This window comes from Carcharhinus amblyrhynchos, chromosome 3 (genome assembly GCF_965287045.1).
Source record: "Carcharhinus amblyrhynchos chromosome 3, sCarAmb.v2.hapA, whole genome shotgun sequence".
Lineage (NCBI taxonomy): Eukaryota > Metazoa > Chordata > Chondrichthyes > Carcharhiniformes > Carcharhinidae > Carcharhinus > Carcharhinus amblyrhynchos.
Genome location: NC_137326.1, coordinates 30,062,678 through 30,086,964, shown reverse-complemented (window position 1 = coordinate 30,086,964; position 24,287 = coordinate 30,062,678). Strand labels below are relative to the sequence as shown.

The following is a 24,287-nucleotide window of genomic DNA, read 5'->3' as shown; positions in this document are numbered from 1 at the left end:
TTTGGTGGCCAGCCAAATTTCCGTTCACAGCAGCAGGATGGAAAATCCCGCCAGTGTGAACAGTGATAAGATTCTGGAAAATTTGTTAGTAAGGAGCGCTTTGTTGTTGGTATTTTGGTGCCTAGGTCAATCTGTCTAGTTGTAGTGATCATGATACAAGTCTGGCTTACTAGACCATTTCAGAGGGCAGTTAAAGCTACAGCAGCTAAGTTTGCCTGAAAGGGCATAGGCTTTTACAAAAATCCTTCGGCTCTCAACTCTAGATATTCTGAAATCTATTGTTGTGGGATTCGAACCCAGGTCCCCAGAGCATTACCCTGGATCACTAGTCAAGTGACAAAGCCACAGCGCTACCACATCGTCCTGTGTTTCTAATCAGATATATGATTAAATCTTTAAAAGAAATCTTCTGTATTAAGTATATGCAAGTGGTATCTAATGTTTTGTATTGATAAATAATATTGTGTTCATGTAGGATTATCCAGAAAATAAGAGGTCAGATTGGGTGGTAAGTTGGCCTGGCCAGGTTGTAATTTGCGTATCTCAGATGTACTGGACCATGGAGGTGGAGACTGCAATCCGAAGTGGGACACAGGTAAAAACTTTCAGCATTGAATTATTTTCTAATGTTCTCTATGGCGAACTGTTCAAGGTGCTGGTGGATTGATACAGTAGGTATGTGTCAACAGCTGCCAGAGTAATTGCTCGCCAATAAAGATAGATAGTCATCATACCTTCACCTCCCCTTCCGTTTCAGCATTCTGAAGGCACTGTTTGCTCAGTGACAGTAGCCCACTCTTCCAGGATCCTGCATCAGGCTCAAACACACAGCTTGTGGGGAACAGTCACTCACCTCTGTTTTTCCACAAATTAGCCAATTAGTGGCTAGAAGGTAGACGCACTGTACACTGGCTTTTTCCAGATCTTGACAAAAAGTCATTAATTTGAAAATTTAGAAATTGTGTTTTTAATTCTAAAGTCCAAATATTTAATGTGAACTGTGAATAGAAGTGGCCCCTGTACTGATCCTTCTGGAACACCACTTTCCACCTTCTGCCAGTCTGAATGATAACTCTGCACTTCCATTCTCTGCTGTCTGTCTTCAATTCAGCTGGCAATATGTTCTACACATATTGCCTGACTCCACATTCTCTAACCTTATTCATTAATCTGTTATGGGGCACCTTATCAAAGGACTTTTGAAAATCCAAATAAATTACATCTGCTGCGTTACTAATGTCAGCTCCTGAACAAACTTCAATAAAGTTAGTCAAGCAAGATTCTCCCATTTGAAATCCATGCTGACTGTATATTGTTTTCTTTTCTAGGTGTTCTTCTATTCTCTTCTTTCATGGGGATTCCTTTATTTTTCCCACTACTGCTGTCTATACTTCTTGGGGCATGTTCTTCCCCCTTCTTACATATAGGAATTGTGTCAGTTAAGTGCTGGTCCTCTGGAACTATGGGGGCTGTACTCCTGGCCCACTAAGCTGCTCGAATAGTGCAGCGGACCGGCAGACATCAGCGGGGGGGGGCCTCAAAATCAGCATTCAGTCGATCACGAGTCTCACAGGCCTTTTTTTTACATAATCAGGCTGGCGCCGATTTTGCAATTGAAATTGCAATTTCAATATGTAATACTGGGTGTCTCCCCCATTGCCGAGAGCTGTTCCCACCAGTGGGGATTAAAGCTGGTCCCCATCAAGGGGGACTAGGCGTGATCACCCTGCTGATGGGGATACAAATCCCTGACAAAGGTTCAAGGACAGGGGAGTGCCCCTTAGGTAGTGCCAGCCTGGCACTGCCAGATTGGCACTTTGGCAATGCAAGCCTGGCACCATGGGACTGTCCACCGGGCACCCTGGTGCTGCCCATTGGGTACCAGCAGTGCTAGAGGGGGCAGGGCCAATCAGTTGCTGTGGTGGTGGTGGGGGGCATCTGGTGTGCTCTCTGCAATGGGATCGGCGCAAGAGGGAGGGAGGAGGGGGACCAAGGAGGTGGGGTGGGGAGTTCAGGGCTGTATATGGAGGGGGATTTGGGGCTGCACATGGTGAGGTGTTTGGGGCTGTACATGGGCGGAGGTCAGGGCTGGCCATGAGGAGCTGGTGATTGGGGCTGGCCTGGGGATGGGGAAGGGTCGGGTAGGCTGGTGATTGGGTGGGGGGGGATGGTTTGACAGATCAGCGCATGCACAGTGGCCCCCTCAGCACACTGAATCTGGCCTCTCCAGTGGAATGACCCCCCCCCCACTTATCAGCATGAATCTTTCTGTGATGTTCTGGAGTACAGAGTGCCGGAGATTTGTGAAAGTAAGTACACCCAATAAAATGGGTGAGAAAATCTCCCATTTTCCCATCTGTTGGGCACTTTTGTTTGGGGGTGGGGTAGAATCGCCCCCTACATCTTTTTTTAAGGAGTGATTAAATATGCAGTAGCAATGCTTCTCTCTCTTCCCTGGATTCTTTTAAAATAGTTCCCATCTGGACCAGGAACTTTACCCTGTTTGAGGTTGTTTTGTTTATTCAACACATTTTTTAAATTTGAAATACACTTAAGAACACATAAGAACATAAGAAATAGGAGCAGGAGTAGGCCATCTAGCCCTTCGAGCCTGTCCCACCATTCAATAGGATCATGGCTGATCTTATTTCATTATTTCATTACTCATTCCCCCTTACTTCATGTGATACCTCCCTGTTCTATCTCCCTGGTAAAATCCTGAAGGAAAATAATTACATTTTTATCATCTTTCTATTGCTCCCTGTGATATTATCCCGTCAATCCCTTAATAGTCCTATTCCCATCACAGCCTTTCTGTTTTATTGATGTACTTGTAAAATATTGCTATTTTGTTTTTTGTTTCTGGGCAATTTTATTTCATATTTCCTCTTTGACTTCCTAATTGTGTTTTGACTTGTCACCTAATCTCTAGATATTCTTTCTTATCGTGCACTCTTTTGCTACCAATGCACTTAATGTATGCTTCTTTCTTAATCCTAAATTGTTCCCTTATGTCTTTAACTGTCCTTGGAGTCTCACAATTGTTTATTTTGTTTTTTACTTGTAGCTTTATGATCCAGTTACAATCAGATGAGGAGAGGTTAGGATATGACCACTATCCGTCAGTATTTTTTTAAAACGGATATTCTTGACTATTTGGTGAATGTTTAACTGTTAAAGTGCAGTGACTGTAAAAGCTGCATGCACCACACACAGAACACATACCACTTAGATGCACAGGTTTCCTTGAGTTTTTAAGAAGACGATTGTATTTATTGTGCTTAACCCATTCTAAGTAAAGTAACAAAATAAGCTGTAACTTTCACATATACACACATTCAAAGCTCACGCTCATACACGTGTATGCGTACACACCAATAAGTTACAGAGTGGGTGGATAAGTTTAAACAGGCCTCAATCAAGGCCACTCAATGCCACTTTCCTTGCCACACATTACTTACTTGTGACCTGGGCCACTCTGCGATCCTGGTGTTGCCCTTCTGGCAGCAGCTATGGTCTCCTTAGTGGCATTGCTGCCCACAAGAGCTGTTGAACTTTGACTGCCTGATAGGTGAGACTTCTGCCCTGGGGTCTTCATTCCAGGGGAAGGCCACTGCAGGCCTCACCACTTTCGGTTTGGTAGGTCTTCCTGAAAAGAGGCAGCGTGTCATTTACCAGTGAGACCCCTGAAGCCTCAACAAGATTTTGCCCATGGAATCTAGATTTTGAATTTTGTTAAGGGCACAGTAGGTGGTGTAAATTCCACAAATGGTTTGGTCTCTAGCATGTTCATTCAAGGTGGGGCATCCACCCCTGGTCATTTAATTCAAAACTTTCTGGGGACTTCATATAATTCTTGAGTCTGTGCTGAAATTAAAAGGGTCATTTGAGTCTAAGCAGCCAAATTAGTTTATTAGGAATACAAAAAAAATTTTCTGTTTGAAGAATGGCTTTGAAGCTGCCTTAACTAATAAGATACAAGCACCATTCAAGTGATTTCATTGAGCTTCAGCAATTTAGACAAAAAGACAATCTTATGGTATTACTCAACAATAGTAGCTGTATTACACTTGACCAGTGCTTGGAAATATATCTATTCACTTTGTTTCAAGGAAATGCTGCATGGTTCAAGATGTTGTACAGTGGGCAAAGTTCACCAAAAAGATTACAAGCCTCATTTCAAAAATGTTAACCACTTCTTCTATTTCTTTCTTAGGGTCTGAAAAAATATTGCAGCAAGCTTCAAAAACAGCTTCACGATATTGTGGAGCTGGTAAGAGGGAAACTTTCCAAACAGACTCGTATAACACTTGGTGCCTTAGTAACGATTGATGTACATGCCAGAGATGTTGTGGAAGACATGATTAAAAAAGGTATTCAGCAGGTCATCCTAAAATTTGAACAAATCACTTACAGCACATACATTTTATTGATGATGAAATTTGTAACACTCTAGCCTTTGAGATAGAAGGCTGTGAGTTCAAGTTCTTCTCCAGAGACATGAGCACAAAAATATAGGCTGACATTCCAGTGTTGTACAGAAGGAATACTGCAGTGTCAGATGTACCACCTTTTGGATGGAACTTTAAACCATTGTCCTGTCTACTCTCCAAGCTGGACGTAAAAGGTACATGGTCCTCTTTCAAAGAACAAGGGAGATATCCCCCGTATGCTGACCAATATTTATCCTCAATCAACATACATACAAAATTAGATTATCTGGTCATTATCACATTGCTGTTTATTTGAGCTTGCTTGAAACAGTACTTAATTGGCAGAAAGTGTTTGAGACGTCCTGAATCCATGATAGGTGCCATATAAATGCCAGCCTTTTTTTCTTATTTTATGCTGTGCTGTATTTTATGTGTATGATCACATTTAGCAATTCTTTCAAACAGCTGTTTCAAATGAGACTGACTTCCAGTGGCTTGCTCAACTTCGGTATTACTGGAAAAATGAAAATGTCCGTGTTCACATCATCAACTGCGATGTAAAATATGCTTATGAATACCTTGGTAACTCACCGCGCCTGGTAATTACCCCACTGACAGACCGATGCTACCGTACTTTAGTAAGTTTTCAAAGGTGGACCACAAAGTTGTTTCTCTGAATTTAATTTCTCTTCTTTACAATGTGAGTCAGAATTTGCCAGTGATATTTGCCAGCCTCCTGCTGCATGTTTGGGATGCCTGTCCAAACATCCAGAAGACACACAGATCCAGTTGTATCAGATGTTCATGTTTTCTGGATGTCCCTAATTTGCCTTTCCCACTCTAGCTGTCCTTTGGAAGGTTAATGGCAACTCGAGGATGGGACCAGTCACAAGATGTTTCTGTACTGGGATTGCTTTAGTGAAGTCAGTGTACTAGGAGGCCAATATGCTAGATGAGTCAAGATGCACTGGTCTCCAAAGGGGAGAAAATGTACCTTCCTGAGAGGGTCCAGACCAGGAGAGTGGTCTGGATTACTAAAAAAAAATAAGAATCATGGTTACAGAAGGGGCTGGAGTATTCCATTTCCTCAGTTTGCAAATAGCAGAATTTCAGCAACCATTTTCAAGGAAGTAGTGGAGATGGATGTGCTCAAAATGTGATTGCCCTCATTTGGTCCTTGCTGATGAGGTGTCATCCCCCAACCTCTCAAATTTTAGGGAGAGTCAATGCTGAATGTCCGCCAGTGGAAATGATCATGACCTATGAATTTTTAATCCTACAACCTCACAGCAGCCACCTAATTAATGAGAAAAAATGCAAATTTTTTTATATCTTCAAAGAGCTCCTTTAATACTTTGCTTTAATCTAAATACTGGATTTAGCCCCTTTTATTGTCAGGTGTCTTTTTTTTTGTTTCCCTGCTTGTGTTCTTCCATGTAAGATTATCAGCGATGAATGTATTACCCAGATGCCATTTACAACAGTAGTTGATGTCTCATGTTTTACACACTCTCTCTTTTACGTGTCTATTTTTTCTGCTCTTTTATCTCTTGCATTTTATCCTTCTCGGTGTGCTTTCTTCTCAAATATTGTCCATTTCAGTTTAATTTTGCACAGCCTAATTAGAAGAGTTCTGTGATCACAGACTCACTTCCTTCAACCACACCAATTTGTGATGATTTGATTGATTTTTTCCCTTCAGTAGCTCAGCTGGGAGAGCAGAGGACACTAGATGATTCAAACTGACATCCTTAACTCCTTGGTTCAATTCCGGCTTGAAGGAAGCCCAAAGTCCACTTTGGGCAGCATGGTGGCGCAGTGGTTAGCACTACTGCCTCGCAGCACCAGGGACCCAGATTCGATTCCCGGCTTAGGTCTCCCATGTCTGCGTTGGTTTCCTCTGGGTGCTCTGGTTTCCTTCCACAATCTGAAAGACATGCGGGTTAGGTTGATTAGCCATGTTAAATTGCCTGTCAGTGTCAGGGGATTAGCAAGGTAAATATGTGAGGTTATGGGGATAGGGCCTGGGTGGAATTTTTGTCGGTGTAGGCTCGATGGGATGAATGGCTTCCTTCTGCACTCTAGGGACTCTATTACCATCTATTCTATTACACCAATAATCTGTCTCTTCTAAAAAGAAAGAATCTGCCCTGCTACGCAGAACACAGACTGTAATAACAGTCTTTAAAATAACTTGTGATCTCAAAATTATTAAATAATTGTTATTAAATAATAATGAATGTTATTCTAATTTGTCTAGGCTTTATATTTATGCTTATTTATTTCATACTAATAAGCAAAGGAAAATATTCATCAACATATTCTGTAAACAAAATAGACGTGGCTTATAGTGATGGAGTATGAAAATAAACCACTTGTTACAATTAGCCCAGCACAGGCTCATGTGTTACTTTACCTTGGCTGGTTGATGGGTTTCCTTAATCTGTTGTTTCAAAAGTATTTTCTCTAGATTGTTACTTGTAAATTCTTCACACAAACATTGATTTAACCTGAAGATGGATGTGACTGTAATGATTGTCCTTTAATTGACACAAAATTAAGGTTAAAAGATACTTGGAGAAAGAAACTTAGTTTTTATGGACTTGAAATGTGTAATAATTCTCGAATGTTGTGCAGAAATTTTTGACAAGATCACTTTTTTCTTGGTAGATTGGAGCCTTTTTTCTGAACTTGGGTGGAGCACCTGAAGGCCCTGCAGGGACAGGAAAGACAGAATCTGTTAAAGACTTGGCAAAGGCCGTTGCTGTACAATGTGTTGTCTTCAACTGTTCTGATGGACTGGACTACATTGCTATGGGAAAAGTAATTGATAATTTTGAAAACTATTCATGAAGTTCATTAAAGTTAAAATTTTAAATTGCACAACAGTGGCTGATGTGGGGAGTGTGGAATGTGTTGTCAAACTCCACTTGTTTGTGAAAAAGAAACTTGCTTTATTTAGCACCCCTATAAATATTACAAATCATTTCATAATTTGAAGTGTATCATGTCTGTTATATGTAACGAAACATTACTCTTAATTAAATCTTCTTGTGCACAAAGTTGCACTGAGGTGAATTGCAATGAATCTATTTTGATTTTGATTGAGAATGTTGGCCAGTACTTCAACCTCATTAGAATATCCTCCTCAACATCACAAAAGATTGATTTAATATTTTCATCAACATGTCTAATGGCCCAATCATTACTACTGAACTGGAATATCAGAATTGCTCATACTCAAGGGCCTAAACTGTGGTTTTAACCCAGACTTTTCTGAGCCAGAGTAAGTATAGAATGAATCATAGAATCCCCACAGTACAGGAGGAGGCCATTCGGCCCATCGAGTCTGTACTGACCACAGTCCCACCAGGCCTGGTTCCCATAACCCATGCATTTATCCTGCTAATCCTCCCCTAAAGGGTCACTTTAGCACGGCCAATCAACCTAATCCGCGCACCTTTGGTCTGTGTGAGGAAACCGGAGCACCCAGAGGAAACTCATGCAGACATGGGGAGAATGTGCAAACTCCACACAGACAGTGACCCAAGACTGGAACTGAACCTGGGATCCAGGTGCTATGAGGCAGCAGTGCTAACCACTGTGCCGCCCTTGATAAATATGTTTGATGAATATAACCAAAATTACACTGTAAATCTCTCCTGTTTTACAGGCTAATTTTTCTCCTTTATTGTGGAGTGGCTATTGTTTCCTTTTCATTTAACGCTCCAACACACTTCAACAATATAGCTGTTCTGACAAAATATATAGATTATTATACAAAATATAACAGCTGTATGAAGCTTGTTTTATCCTCTTCAGTTTTTTAAAGGATTGGCTTCCTCAGGTGCCTGGGCATGCTTCGATGAATTTAATCGTATTGAGCTGGAAGTGTTATCTGTAGTGGCTCAGCAGATTCTTTGCATCCAAAGAGCAATCCAAAGCAACCTTGAAGTCTTTGTGTTTGAGGGGACTGAGCTACGACTAAATCCAAATTGTTTTGTTGCCATTACAATGAATCCAGGATATGCAGGACGCTCTGAATTACCTGACAATCTGAAGGTACACATTGTTTTATCTGTTTGCATAAAGGTTAATTGTTGGTTTATTATTTCCAATTGCCACTTGATTGAATGCTGTTGTTGACGGATCTGACTGCAAAGGTTTGGGCTGGAATTCTCCCAAAAACTTCTAAGTGCTGAATTTGTGGGAAAACTGGAGTAATTCACGCTTTTCTTTCAGTGGGAGTTCAGACTAGAATCTCTCACACTCTGTGCATTACAGAGGCCACCTGTGTGAATATCATTAAATTTCAGGGCACGGTGCCTATTCCCACCCAGGAGGCTGAAACCAGTTGGCCTCCGTGCATGCACCCCGAACTGTCAGCATTCCACTTGCTAGCCAGTTCGATCACTGGCCAGCCAGGGACCGTAAAAAGTCTGACAACACCAGGTTTTAGTCCAACCTATTTATTTGATAATATACTCGCAAGCTTTCGAGGGGTTACCCTCTTCGTCAGGTGAATGGAGAGTTCTGGCCTCAGACAGAGCATATAAAGCACAGACAGTTTAGAGATTACTGATTAAAATGCGAATCCTTACACCTAACCTGCTGTTCAAGACCTGAAGTGGCTGATAATGTGAGTGGTAGGAGCACTGATCACAGTTTAAAGAGATGTGTATTGTCTCCAGACAGTACAGTAAGTGAGGTTTTGCAAACCCAGGCAAGTCACGGGGGTTACAGATAGTGCGACATGAACCCAAGATCCCTGTTGAGACCGTCCTCATGTGTGCGGAACTTGGCTATCAGTCTCTGCTCAGCGACTCTGCGCTGTCGTGTGTTGTGAAGGCCGCCTTGGAGAATGCTTACCCGAAGGTCAGAGGCTGAATGCCCGTGACCACTGAAGTGTTCGCCAACAGGAAGGGAACAGTCTTGCCTGGTGACTGTCGAGCGATGTTCATTCATCCGTTGTCGTAGCGTCTGCATGGTCTCCCCAATGTACCATGCTTCGGGACATCCTTTCTTGCAACGTATCAGGTAGACAATGTTGGCCGAGTTGCAAGAGTATTTACCATGTACCTGGTGGATGGTATTCTCACGTGTGATGATGGTATCCATGTCGATGATCCGGCATGTCTTGCAGAGGTTGCTGTGACAGGGTTGTGTGGTATTGTGGTCACTGTTCTCCTGAAGGCTGGGTAGTTTGCTGCGAACAATGGTCTGTTTGAGGTTGTGTGGTTGTCTGAAAGCAAGAAGTGGGGGTGTGGGGATGGCCCTGGCGAGATGTTCGTCTTCATCAATGATATGTTGAAGACTCCGGAGAAGATGTCGTAGCTTCTCCGCTCCGGGGAAGTACTGGACGACGAAGGGAACTCTGTCCACTGTGTCCCGTGTTTGTCTTCTGAGGAGATCGGTGCGGTTTTTCGCTGTGGCGCATCGAAACTGTCGATCTATGAGTCGAGCACCATATCCTGTTCTTACGAGGGCATCTTTCAGGGTCTGGAGGTGTCTGTCACGATCCTCCTCATCTGAGCAAATCCTGTGTATACGGAGGGCTTGTCCATAGGGAATGGCTTCTTTAACATGTTTAGGGTGGAAACTGGAGAAGTGGAGCATTGTGAGATTGTCTGTGGGCTTGCGGTACAGTGAGGTGCTGAGGTGACCGTCCTTAATGGAGATGCGTGTGTCCAAGAATGCAACTGATTCTGGGGAATAGTCCATGGTGAGTCTGATGGTGGGGTGGAATTTGTTGATATCATCATATAGTTGTTTCAGTGATTGTTCACCATGAGGCCAGAGGAAGAAAATGTCATCGATGTATCTAGTGTACAGCATCGGTTGAAGATTCTGTGCAGTGAAGAAGTCTTGTTCGAACCTGTGCATGAAGATGTTGGCATATTGAGGCGCAAATTTGGTCCCCATGGCTGTTCCATGTGTCTGGATGAAAAACTGGTCGTTGAAGGTGAAGACATTGTGGTCCAGGATAAAGCGGATGAGTTGTAAAATTGCATCTGGAAACTGGCAGTTGTCAGCATTGAGTACTGATGCAGTCGCAGCAATGCCATCGTCGTGGGGGATGTTGGTGTAGAGCGCTGAGACATCCATTGTGACGAGGAGTGTCCCTGGTTCAACTGCTCCATGTGTGCTGAGTTTCAGTAGGAAGTCCGTAGTGTCGCGACAAAAGCTGGGGGTTCTTTGTACAATGGGTTTCAGGATGCCCTCGACATAGCCGGAGAGGTTCTCACACAGAGTCCCATTGCCCGCACAGTGCAGGCACCGCAACCCCCATCCCACAGCCTGATTGCAGCACCCCTGAACATTCACGGGCCAGCCCCGACACTCCACCTCATCCTAGACCACCCTGATTTCCAGCCCCCCCCCACACCCCAACCCACCCCACAGTTCCCCCCCACAGCAATTCTGACCCCCTCCCCCAGGCAGTGGCGACCCCTCATCAGACAAACGCCCCCACCCCCAGCCCACCCCAATCTCCAGCTGATCCCCCCTTCACAGTGCAGACCCCTCAGTTGATCTCCCACAACTACTCCTGGCTTAACCACCACCACCACCCCTTCCATCACCAGCGCCGCCCCCCCCCCCCCCCCCCCCAATGATCCCTCCACCCTGCAGTCAGACCCGCTGGAGGCAGACCCTCCAGCTGACCATCCCTCCCCCAATCACTGGCCTCTCTCCTGCCCCGACCAAATGCAATGGCAGAATGGCAGCGGGATCCCCCACTCCCATTGATTGCCACAATAGGCCCTGCCCCTAATAGGCCTTGACCCTTTGGCACTGTCCCATGCCCAGTGGGCAGTGCCAAGGTGCCCCCTAGGCATGGGCACTTCGCCCATTGGGCAGTGCCAGGGTCACAGGCTGGCACTGCCAGGATGCCCATGACCAGGGGGCACCACCACCCCACTGCCCGATTGCCTCCCTTCACTCCTGCAGGGTCGTTCCAATAGTTCCCCAAAAGTGGCGACTTACTGTAAACCCCAAGTAAAATATTCTGGTGGGATGGGAGAGGCTAGAGGGCCAGGAGAATTCAGTCCCAGGCCCACGAATTACATTTAAATTATATTGAAAACAGAAGAAAATCACTTTCCTAGTCCTCCCACCAGTTTCCAGCGCGGATCTAACAAAGCCAGAAATCCAGCGCTGGGAGATGCGTTCACGGCAGGAATGCATGTGTGAATCCTATGCATGCCTGGCCACAAGATTCTTCTACCCCACTGCGCTAGAATATTAGCACAGCGGGATGGGGGAATTGCCTCCTTATTTATAGTGTATGAGCCAAATCTACAGGGGATGAAACAAACTACTAGCCTTTAGTAGCTTGAACTTGCTGGTAGCTTTCCCTGCTCCTCTGGAATTATCAGATGCCTCCATTATCTGTTCCCTTTTGGCATGCACACGATCAGAACACAAGTACTTTACTGTAGATAGTTTTTTGGTTATGGCAGCCCCATTCTGTGCATCAATATTCTGCCTATTGGTATGGTCTGTTTAGGGGCCATTAACAGAAGAGAGATACAAATACCTCTTTAATCAATAGAACTGCACCAGATTTCTACTTCATTAATATTAGTCTCATACTAATGGAAGACATACAATGAGACATGGAAGTGTTCTCTGGTACTTTTTTATTACCAATGTCACATTTTTCACTAAACACCTAGATAAAGCTTGTAGGATCAACCACATCTGTTAAGTCCAGGAGCCTATCCATATGTGACGCTTAAACAAAATACTGAAATTTAGGGGGCGAGTCTCTCAAAAGTGCTGAATTGGCGGGAAAACTGTTCTAAATCCCGGTTGTTCTGATAGTTCAGATTCTCACCTGAATCTCTATACTCTGTGAATATCATTAAAAAATCAAGGTGGGGGAGGTGGGGCCTATTCATGCCAGACTTTGACAGTTCTGGAGCTCTGTGTATGCGCATTGGCCCCAAACTGTCAAACACCCATTTGCTGACCAGCCTGGGACCCTCGCAGTGCTGTCCCTCCAGCTCCCCACCATGGCCCGAATGTGGCCCCCACAGCAATTCCCAGGTCAGACTTGACCACCCCCCATCCTGATGTCCAGACACAGTTTCATACCCTAGTTTCATACTCCCACCAATCACACTAGGCCCCATCCCTTGGCACTGCCTGATGCCTGGTGGACATAGGCACTTTGGCCCTTGGGTAGTGCCAGGATGCACAGGCTGGCACTGCCAGGGTACCCATGCCCAGGGCCACCCTCCTTCTGCCTGACCCCTGGGGGGGCCTGATTGCCCACCCTTCATTCCGGCAGGGTCTCCCGCTAGTTCCCCGAATGTGGGGAGCTAGTCTGAACCCTGCCAGAATGAAGTACTCCTGGCAGGATGAGAGATTCAATCGGGACCTGAAAGGTCCTTATAATTACCTAAAATGCATATTTAAAACATATTAAAAACAGATTTAAATGACGTATCTGCCTTCCCACCAGTTTCCAGCGTGGTCTGGCCGGCAACTGTTCTCCAGTTCTGGGAGATTTGCATGCATTCCCAGCTCGTACAAATCCCTGTTCAAGGCCACAGAGCACATCTCCCACCGCAACCCGCCAGTAAAGTTGCAGGCCACAATAGGAGAATCGCAGCCTTAATTGCAAGCACTGAAGAAGGAACTTCAAATTCTATCAAGTCTGATCACAGCACATAGGCATGTAATAGGTCAATATTCTTGTAAAATTCATACATGAAGCATAATTGAAAATTCAAACCTTTAACAGTATCTAACTAATGGGCATCCAGCTCAGATAATATTCTGCTTCCAACTTTACTTTTGTTAAGATTGTTAAAACTCTGGCAAAGTTTACAAAATCTAGCCCGTACACATAAAACAAATAAACTTGTGACCTCCATCATACTGTATTAACTCAACACTATTTCAATTATGCAACTCTTCCTGAGGCTTCTTTGAGGTTCATCAACCAAGATGGCGCCAGAGCAAGGCGACTTCTTGCAAGCTGTGCCCAGAATACCTTCTAATTCTATCTTTTACTCTCGATCTATGCTTCTAAAACTTCATTCTAACTCTTTTATGACTGTAGGACTACATTCTGCACTCTCCCACTCTGAATGCTATGCTTTGTTATGACACACAAAAACAATACTTTTCACGGTATAGTAATACATGTGACAATAACAAATCAAATCCAAACAAATCAAAAGGCTTTTCCCTGCTCTGTTAATGCTGAGTAACCTCAAAATTGAAAAAGGAAGTATTTTTATTGAGAGCTTCCATCTCACTGAGGGAGTCTCCAGCCTGACCACATCTATTAACCTGCTCTGAAAACTCTGCCTATAGCAAATATCACCACAGCAGCTGAGATAATCATTAGACTCTTAAACAGTCAACAACAATCTAAATAGAGTGACCAACAATATTTTTTTAAAAAATGGCAATTCATGCTATCTTTTAATGTTAACACGTTCTTAAAAAAATTCCAGGATCTGAATCTGGATTCTTATTTTCATCAGAAAATAATCATTTCTCCTGGGACCATGCCCTGTCTATATACCAAGTTTCACTGAAGTCCATCCACTAGTTTTTCAGATCTGTTGACTACAGGCAAACAGAGCAACATGATTGAAAACATTGCCTATACCCACCTAGAGTGGCAAAAATGCTTAGGAGGAGATGAGGAGTTCTCTTTTTACTCAAAGAGTTGTAATAATTTGAAATATATTGACTGAAGGAGAGGTAGGAGTCAATTCGTGCTAACAGACAATCTCTACACCTGAAATTTAAATGTTTTTTTCAGGTTCTGTTCCGGACAGTAGCTATGATGGTTCCGAATTATGCACTGATAGCTGAAATCTCTCTCTATTCCTATGGTTTCCTGAATGCCAAGCCATTGTCTGTGAAAATAGTGATGACTTATAGGTTGTGTTCAGAGCAGCTTTCATCACAATTCCACTACGACTATGGCATGCGTGCAGTTAAAGCTGTTTTAGTTGCCGCTGGCAACCTAAAGCTGAAGTTTCCTGAAGAGAATGAAGATGTTTTGGTAAGCTGTGAAGGAAGTACATTTAAAATAAGAAACAAAATACTGTGGATGCTAAGAATTTGATTTCCAAATTTTTCTGTTTTTTATTTCAATCAATAGATCAGGCAGCCCCTGCTGAGAGAAATACAGAAACACAAAGTTAAATGGGAATAAAGGGACAGTAATGTCACTAGACTTGTAATCGTGAGGCCACAGAAGCTGTGGGGACACAGGTTCAAATCACACCTGGTGAAATTTAAATTCAGTTAATAAATCTGGAATATGTAGCCAATGATCATGCACATCAGTAATGGTGACCATGAAACTATCATCGATTGTCAGAAAAACCCAATTGGTTCACTAATGTCCTTCAGGGAAGGAAATCTGCCATCCTTATCTGGTATGGCCTACATGTAATTCCAAACTCACAGCAATATGATTGACTCTGAACAGTACTCCGAAATGACCCAGCAAATCAAATTCAAGGGCAATTAGTGATTAACTACAAATGCTGGCCTTGCCAGTCACACCCAGGCCAGAATGTTATTCATGCCATTCACGCTAGCAGGATTTTCCCATCCCGCAGCAATGAACTGAAATTTAGCTGGGCATCAAATTCTCTGATTTTGCCGCAGCAGGAGCGTGGCATGAACGGCCAGTAAGATCGCGTCCCCAGTCTTTAATGGTTCTATTTAAGTAGCATAACATAAGTAGGCAACATATTTCCATTTTGTTTTTAGTTGCTGCGCTCAATCAAGGATGTGAACGAGCCCAAGTTCCTGTCACATGATATTCCATTGTTCAACGGTATCACAAGTGATCTGTTTCCAGGTGTTCAACTTCCTGAAGCTGATTATCGGGTAGGATTTCTTTCAGTGAATTATATAATTTGAATCAAATGTCTGGAAATTAAATTTATTTATGGCAACAGATTGTGATGAAAAAGCCTAATGAATATAATTTTCTTTCATTTATTTAGGGCCCTCCCTCTTGCCCCATGCATTTTTGAAAAGTTATTTCCATCTCTTTCTTTACTAGATCTTCTTTGGTAAATGAATTAATATTTGTGCTTTTTCATAATTTAGCTTTTTCTTGAGTGTACCGTTGAATGCTGCGCCAAACAAGATGTCCAACCGGTGAAGCCTTTCCTGGGTAAATTGATCCAAACCTATGAGATGATGATTGTGAGGCATGGGTGAGTGAGAACAAAAAGGATCTTTCAGCTTTACATAAAATCATTGAAATAACTCCTGTATAAATACTGATAATGTTAGGAAAACATATACTGTCACGCTGAGAGAGACCAATGTGTTCCTGCTCAATGGAACCTCAGCCACTCCCTCAGGACAGCATTGCAGCAATCTTATTAATCTACTGGAGAATAGATTGGTGGGAGACCCTGCTGGTCCCTAAGAGCAGTGGTATCATAATAATATAAAAATCAGGAGCATGATCATATGCTTCCTTGAACCTGCTGTGCCATTCACTTTAATCATGGTTTATCTTCTCCCTCAACTTCCATTATCTCCTCATTCTGTAAGTAATCAAAGATCTGTCTTGTCCTGCAAAGAGCAAGAGAAGTATGTGAGTGATTATATCTTGCCTTTTAAAACAGGTAAACATCAACCCTTTAAGAACAACAGGTTTATGGGTTATCCAATTAACTCTCCCCGTTTCAAGCCAAACTTATTAGCAAGCTGATCTCACAAAAAATCCAGGGGTCATTTTATTTCTCCTCCATTGTGTTCACCAGGTTCTGCACTGTGGCCATAGTGATAGTTGTTGTTGTAAAGCAAAAATGACTGACATAAGTTAAACATTACTTCAGGTAATCACCAAAGCTGGTAGCCACAGTCTATTCTTGTTAAAATCAATGAATAACCTCACATTTGTTGATTTGAACTTAAAGCCTGATATTATGAGCAAATTCTCAAGAAAAAGGAAACTGGAATATCAAGACATATTACTGTGTAAAGCAAATTGTCAGATCATTTCTGCTATTTCCGTAAAATAGATTCATGCTTGTCGGGGAGCCTTTTGCTGGAAAGACCAAGATCCTACATGTCTTGGCAGACACACTGACACTTATGAACGAACGTGGTTTGAATGAGGAGGAAAAAGTTGTTTATCGCACTGTAAATCCCAAATCAATTACCATGGGCCAACTGTTTGGACAATTTGATGTAGTTTCACATGAGGTAGGTAATTTCTGTAATTTCTTCTGGAAACTGACAATTTATGTAGGTCACCCAGATACAACCTGCATGTTTGGTTGAACAGAAATCACCACACTGAAATGAGTCATGATCAGGACAAAATGGGAGAAATTTCAAAATAATCACTAGGAGTCAAAAAGTGGAAATCCTCATTATTTTGTGATGGTTTTGTTGCTTAATAATGTTTTTTTAATTTTCATTAAGGGATGCTCAGTTCCTGTTGGAATCTTCCTTTTCAGTATTTCCTTCACTAATCACCAGGTCAGAAATTGAGGTGGTAGGGTATTAAATGAGTACTTCACATCTGTCTTCACTCATGAGAAGTATGTAGGTACAAGATTTGGGGAGAAGGACTATGAGGTTCTTGAACAGTTTGACGTAGGGAATGAGGAGGTATTGGAGGTATGGGCAGGCTTAAAAGTGGACATATCCCCAGGTCTGGATGAGTTGTATCTCAGACTGCTGTGGGAGGCAAAGGAGGAAATTACAAGGGCTTTGACCTCCCTTAATTCCTCCCTGGCCGCACGGGAGGTTCCAGAACATTGGAGGACAGCTAATGTGGTTTCACTTTTCAAGAATGGGGGTTGAGATAAACCAGAAATTACAAACCAGTGAGTCTCACATCAATGGTAGGGAAACTATTGGCAAAAATTCTGAAGGAGAAAATTAGGCCGCGATTCTCCCAAAAGTGCTGAATTGGCAGGGAAACTGTTCTAAATCCTGACTGTGTTTTGTCAGTTCAGCTTCTCACCTGAATCTCCACACTCTGTGCACTACAGAGATCCCAGTCACAAATACCATTAAAAACCCAGGGGGTGGGGCCTATTTGCACCGGAGTTTAACAGCTCGCTGGCGAGCTAGGGACCACTGCAGAGCTGGCCGTCCAGGCTCCCCTGCATCCCGATCACAGCCCCCATTAGCAATTTCCGGGACAGTCCTGATCCCCTCCCATCCCAGAGCACCCCGATGTCCAGCCTCCGCCACTCCAGCAGACCCTCCAATGCCCCACCTCGGGAGGCAGACCAACCCCCCCAGCCCACCCCAATCACTACCCTCCCCAGACCGATCCTGTCTGCAGAGTGGCAGTGGGACCTCAATGATTGTTCCCAGACCCTGCCCACAATAGGCCCCACCCCTTTGGCACTGTCAATGCCCAGTGGGCAGTGCCAAGTTGCCCCCAAGCATGTGCACTTTGGACATGCCCCGGGGGCTCCATCCCACCACCCAACCCCTTGGGGGGGCGCTGATTGTCCCCTCTTCATTGCATCGGGGTCTCCCCCTGGTTCCCTGGACGTGGGGAACTCATCTGAACCCCGCTGGAATGAAGTACTCCTGGAGTGGTGGGAGATTCAATCGGGACCTGAAAGTTCCTGATAATGACCTGCTAAACATATTTAAAATACATTTTAAAAAGATTGTCCACAGATCCCTGAAAGCGGCAGGATAAGTTAATAGGTTAGCAAAGAAGGCATATGGGAGAACACTTGCCTTTTTCTGGCCTAGATTATAAGCGGCAGGATAAGTTAATAGGTTAGCAAAGAAGGCATATGGGAGAACACTTGCCTTTTTCTGGCCTAGATTATAAGAGCAAGAAGGTTATGCTGGAGCTCTACAAAACTTTGCTTAAGCCATAGCTGGAATACTGTGTGTAGTTCTTGTTGCTTTACTATAGGAAGGAGCACTGGAGAGGATATATGGGGGATTCATTAGGCTGTTGAATGGGATGGAGCATTTGAGCTATGAAGAGAGGCTGGAATAGCTCAGTTTGTTTTCTTTAGAGCAGAGAAAATTGAGGGAGGGACCTGATTGAGGTGTATAAGATTATGAGGGCATGGACAGGGTGGATAAGAAGTAGCTGTTCTCTTTAGTTGAAAGATCAGTAATGAGAGGACATAATTTTAAGGTGAGGAGCACAGGTTTAGAGAGGATTTAACGAAAAATTATTTCACCTGGAAGATGGTGGAAATCTGGAAACACAGTAAAAAGTCTGACAACACCAGGTTTTAGTCCAACCTATTTATTTGATAATATACTTGCAAGCTTTCGGGTTAGCCCCTTCGTCAGGTGAATGGAGAGTTCTGGCCTCAGACAGAGCATATAAAGCACAGACAGTTTAGAGATTACTGATTAGAATGCGAATCCTTACACCTAACCTGCTGTTCAAGACCTGAAGTGGCTGATAATGTGAGGGGAAGGAGCACTGATCACACCATGCAGACGCTACGACAACGGACGAACGAACATCGCTCGACAGCCACCAGGCAAGACTGCTCCCCTCCCGCCGGCGACCACCCCAGTGGTCACGGGCATTCAGCCTCTGACCCTCGGGCAAGCATTCTCCAAGGCGGCCCCCACGACACACGACAGCGCAGAGCGACTCTGCGCTGTCGTGTGTCGTGGGGGCCGCCTTGGAGAATGCTTGCCCGATGGTCAGAGGCTGAATGCCCGTGACCACTGGGGTGTTCGCCGGCGGGAGGGGAGCAGTCTTGCCTGGTGGCTGTCGAGCGATGTTCGTTCGTCCGTTGTCGTAGCGTCTGCATGGTGTGATCAGTGCTCCTTCCACTCACATTATCAGCCACTTCAGGTCTTGAACAGCAGGTTAGGTGTAAGGATTCGCATTCTAATCAGTAATCTCTAAACTGTCTGTGCTTTATATGCTCTGTCTGAGGCCAGAACTCTCCATTCACCTGACGAAGGGGCTAACCCGAAAGCTTGCAAGTATATTATCAAATAAATAGGTTGGACTAAAACCTGGTGTTGTCAGACTTTTTACTGTGTTTACGCCAGTCCAACGCCGGCATACCCACATCAGGAAATCTGGAATGCAGCCTTGCGAGGGTAGTAGAGGTGGGAAACCTCACAACTTTCAAAAGTACATGGGTGTGCAGTTGAAATGTTATGACATACAAGGCTATGGACCAAGTGCTGAAAAGTGGGATTAGTGTAGATTTAGTGTAGTTTTGTTGGTATAGATTTGATGGCTCAAAGGACCTCTTCTGAATTGTATAAGATCTGTCAGTCCTGTTACTGCTTTATTTAGATTTTTGAGAGCTCTAACTCGCGACAATTAAATGCTGAGCTAGTAAATAATTTATTATTTTCAGTTGCATGTTTGAAAGAATGATTTTAAAAACATATTTGCTTGCAATCTTGTCAAACAACAGTGGGCAAAATACGAATAAACTATGTAACTAAGAAATTATAAATTTTTCCTTAAATCTAACTCTCTTAACAAGATCAAAATTTCTTGTGAATTCCAAGTTATATTTTCAAAAAGTTGTGTAACTGTGCCCAAGAAGATGGGTAGGCAATATACTTCCAGGTTTTTTGCTATGACCCAGCATCTCAGAAATGTTCCAAGATTATCAAAGTCACACTTTCCTATCTGGGGGAAAAGTGCTTTGTCTCTCTTTAAATAAATCAGCATCTTTGAAAAATAGAGACTTGGAGAGAGTGAATAAAAATTCAAGCCTAAAAACACAATTAATATAAACAATGTTAACTTGGTTTACTCAACTTTATATTTATAATCGGAATAGTTTTTCCTACAAATTAGCAAATCGGCATATATTTATGCTTTGTGATTGATCTCCATTGAACTTTACTTTTCTAAAATTTACAGTGGACTGATGGCATTGTTGCAAATACCTTTCGAGAATTTGCATCAGCAGATACCCCTGACCGCAAGTGGGTGATATTTGATGGACCTATTGATACCTTGTGGATTGAAAGCATGAACACAGTTCTGGATGACAACAAGAAGGTAAATCCGTTTCTCAACAAAAATGCATGCTCCAATTCTTAGATTAATTAAAGTCAAGGTTTAAAGTTATCTTTCAGATCTTGCAACAATTTTAAGGTTGGGTTACACACAATGCCAACTGTGCCTGGGAAGGCTGTTGCAAAACAGTTCCATGGAGTTATGACCAGCCCCGGGTGGGGTACCCCAAAAGTTATTGATCAGGGTGAGACTCCTCGACTTGTCACAGAATGGCTGGGATACCCCCTAACTATCACAAAACCGGGTGAGAAGGGATGACTGGCTCTGTGTCTTCATTCAGCCACCCTCTTCTGGTAGCAACCAAGGTTTAACCTAACAACATTCCCTTTCCCTTGGATACCTTATCCAGACCCAAAGGAGCAAACTCAACCAGGCTTTCTTGAGTTAAGGTAGAGTAAGTTCATAAGTACTAAAAGATTAGGAGAAATGGTAAAACACATGCATCCATAGTCATGTGGATCAGAGATAAAAAATGAGTCCATTAGTAAGTAAATATAAAAAAAATGAACAGAGCAGTCTTTGAGTTGGGAGGAGTAGATAATGATGCGTTGTGACCATTAAGATTGTTTTGGTATAGTTGGCTTCTGTTGGTGACTATCTGATTCTTTGGTTCAGGAGTTGTGCAGTTTGGCAGAAAGATTTCAGTTCTTTTTGTGACTGCAATCCTTCTGCTGACTGATCAACTTTCACCATTAGGGAGAGCTTTAGATGTTCGTGCAAAAGCTGGCTTATTGGAAGGGCCCTGGCCTTGGTCACTGTGCTGCTTTCAGTCTGGCAAATTCCAGCTACATCCCACTGACCCCGGCTCCCCGCACGCCCCTCCACCCCCCAGCCCCCAAACCACACAACCCCACCCTCATCTCACACCCCCATCCCCCCACCCCCACCTCACCCCCCCACAACCACCACCCCTCCCCACCCCCACCCCCCACAACCACCATCCCCTCCCCACCCCCCCACAATCACAACCCCCTCCCCACCCCTCCCCACCCCCACTCCCTCCCTACCCCCCCCACAACCACCAACACCTCCCCACCCTCACCCCTCCCCACCCCCCACAACCACCACCCCCCCACCCCCCCACAACCCCCCACCCCCTCCCCACCCAACACCCACCCCCCCCACAACCCCCCACCCCCTCCCCACCCAACACCCACCCCCCCACAACCCCCACCCCCTCCCCACACCCCCACAAACCCCCACCCCCACCCCTTCCCCACCCCCCCACAACCCCCACCCCCTCCCCACCCCCCCACAACCCCCACCCCCTCCCCACCCCCCCACAACCCCCACCCCCACCCCCCCACAACCCCCTCCCCACAACCCCCACCCCCCCACAACCCCCACCCCCACAACCCCCACCCCCTCCCCACAACCCCCACCCCCTCCCCACCCCCCCACAACCCCCACCCCCTCCCCACCCCCCCACAACCCCCATCCCCTCCTCACCCCACAACCCCCACCCCCTCCCCACCCCACCCCTCCACAATCCCCACCCCCTCCCCACCCCCGCACAACCCCCACCCCCTCCCACCCCCCCCACAACCGCCACCCCCTCCCCACCCCCCCACAACCCCCACCCTCCCCACCTTTAAAAATAGCTGCCCACTGTTCTGATTTTTTATTCTGGAAGGCAAGCAGGATTAGAAGTTGGGCCTGCACTCCTGGAACATATACTGAGGCTGCTAGGTGCAGAGGTGGGCTGGATGGAAAGCCTGGCTTTGTGCTCCTGGAGTTTGTTCAATTAAATTTAAAAAAGCTAAAACAGAAAAACATCCTTGTGGTCCTCAACCCCCCGATGCTCCCCATGTTCCATCCATGAAAACTTATTTCACCTTATGGCCTCCACCCACCCACATGGCTCCTCAAACCCACATGCCGACTCATGCTCCTACAAACTCCACATGGCCCCTTATGTCCTCTAAACTCCAACATCCCTATGGCCTATTATAGTCTGTGCCAATAATGCCTATTCATGCCAATTCATGCCCTCCACCCTTTGCCCTTACCTTTCTATGCCAAGTATCTGGAATTCATTGACAGTGGGAATTAATAGATTCCTATTGGCCGTCCAACAAATTTTAAGGCTCACCTTGTCACTTACATTGGAGCTATTGGGGATCTTCCATTAATGTCTGTACAGCCTGTTGTATGTCTATTGATGTTTATTGATGTCTCCTTTTTACATCCACAGGCGATTCAGTCCGCCTTGTTGGCCAACAAGGGGCATACACGTGGTGGGTCGTGCGAGGGTTGCTCTTGGATGTTGCTTCGAGAGTTGCCTAGTGCTTCACATCCGTTAGTGTACGCTTAAACTGGACCAATTGACGGGCAACACGACAGCTCAGTGACTATCACTGTCTGCTGTGCAGTTACAGGGACCCGGGTCGGATCTCCGGCTTGGATCAATGTCTGTGGGAGTTTGCACATTCTCCCCGTGCTTGTGTGGGTTTTCTCCGGGTGCTCTGGTTTCCTCCCCCATCCCAAAAACGTGCTTTTTAGGCTGATTGGTGTCAATAAATTGTCCCTGAATTGGATCTTCCTTAATCTGGCGCACATATAATTCCCTAAATTTGCACCCCCTTTATTGTGGAGTCCACTAGAGGTAGACAAAAATGTCGAAAGACTTGAATAAGGCACTCACTGAGCGTTAAAATGGGCGGCATGGGCTGGTAGGGCCTGTTTCCTATGCTGTGCTGTTCTTTGTTCTTTGTTCTTTGACAGCATTGATAGTTTTAGTGAGTGAGCATAAAAAGTGCATAAAATCATGTTTGCTGTTAGCAATTCCAAGTGGTGTCTTACGTCTACCAAAGATGTCCTGGAACCATATCTAAAGGGTACTTCACCTTTCCCTGGATATCCAAAGTAATTCACCAAGTTGAGTCTAGTTCTTACCTGGTCTAATCTGCACTCTTACTCTTGGCCTACCAAAATTGCACTTCAGTGGAGGCAGTTGAGAATTTAAATGGCCAGCCACCTACATAAATTGCACATGCACAAATCCCAGCCTGATTCCTGTACTGCTCCCCCAAAAATACTAAATACCCTGACTGGGGGAAGGACCTAGACTTTCTGGGCTCGTTCCCCAATTTTGGCATGACAGAAAGGCTCTCTATCATGGTGGCAATTTGGGTTGAAGTTTGAAAAATGTTTGGAGGAAAATTTTGTATGTTAAGCTTGAATTCACGGGTTGGCAGGATGGCACAGTGGTTAGCATTGCTGCCTCACAGCGCCAGGGATCCAGGCATGGTTCCCTCTCTGTGCGGAGTTTGCACGTCTGCAAGGGATTCCTCTGGGTGCTCCAGTTTCTTCCCACAGTCCAAAAGATGTGCTATTTAGGTGCATTGGTCATATTGAATTTGCCCTCATTGTACGTAAACAGGCACCAGACAGTGACGACTAGGGGATTTTCACAGTAACTTCTTTGAAGTGTTAGTGTAAACCTATTTCATAGAATAGTAGAATGCCTACAGTACAGAAGGAGGCCATTCGGCCCATTGAGCCTGCATCAATAACAATCCCATCTTATCCCAGTAACACCACATATTTACCCTGCTAATCCCCCTGACACTAAGGGGCACTTTAGCATGGTCGATCAACCTAACCCTCACACCTTTGGACTATGGGAGGAATCTGGAGCACCCGGAGGAAACTCATGCAGACACAGGGAGAATGTGCAAACTCCACACAGACAGTGACCCAAGCCAGGAATCAAACCTGGGTCCCTGGCACTGTGAGGTATTTGTGACACAAATAAATTTTAACTTTAATAAACTTTAATGCTGTCCTTTTTGACCTCTAGTTTAATCTTAACAATCATTTCTAATGATCAAGTGTTCAATCATATG

The 24,287-nt window shown here is 44.6% G+C and overlaps 1 protein-coding gene across 1 annotated transcript in view; it reads left to right on the top strand.

Annotated features, from left to right (window-relative positions):
• dnah12 (dynein, axonemal, heavy chain 12) overlaps positions 1 to 24,287 on the top strand; it is a 193,715-nt gene that overhangs the window by 68,700 nt on the left and 100,728 nt on the right. Inside the window, exons 23-32 of the mRNA XM_080182788.1 lie at positions 476 to 595; positions 4,217 to 4,373; positions 4,899 to 5,071; positions 7,104 to 7,256; positions 8,256 to 8,495; positions 14,218 to 14,463; positions 15,183 to 15,302; positions 15,528 to 15,637; positions 16,457 to 16,640; positions 20,281 to 20,421. Coding sequence (XP_080038914.1) covers positions 476 to 595; positions 4,217 to 4,373; positions 4,899 to 5,071; positions 7,104 to 7,256; positions 8,256 to 8,495; positions 14,218 to 14,463; positions 15,183 to 15,302; positions 15,528 to 15,637; positions 16,457 to 16,640; positions 20,281 to 20,421 — 1,644 coding nt within the window. The remainder of the gene's footprint in view (positions 1 to 475; positions 596 to 4,216; positions 4,374 to 4,898; positions 5,072 to 7,103; positions 7,257 to 8,255; positions 8,496 to 14,217; positions 14,464 to 15,182; positions 15,303 to 15,527; positions 15,638 to 16,456; positions 16,641 to 20,280; positions 20,422 to 24,287) is intronic.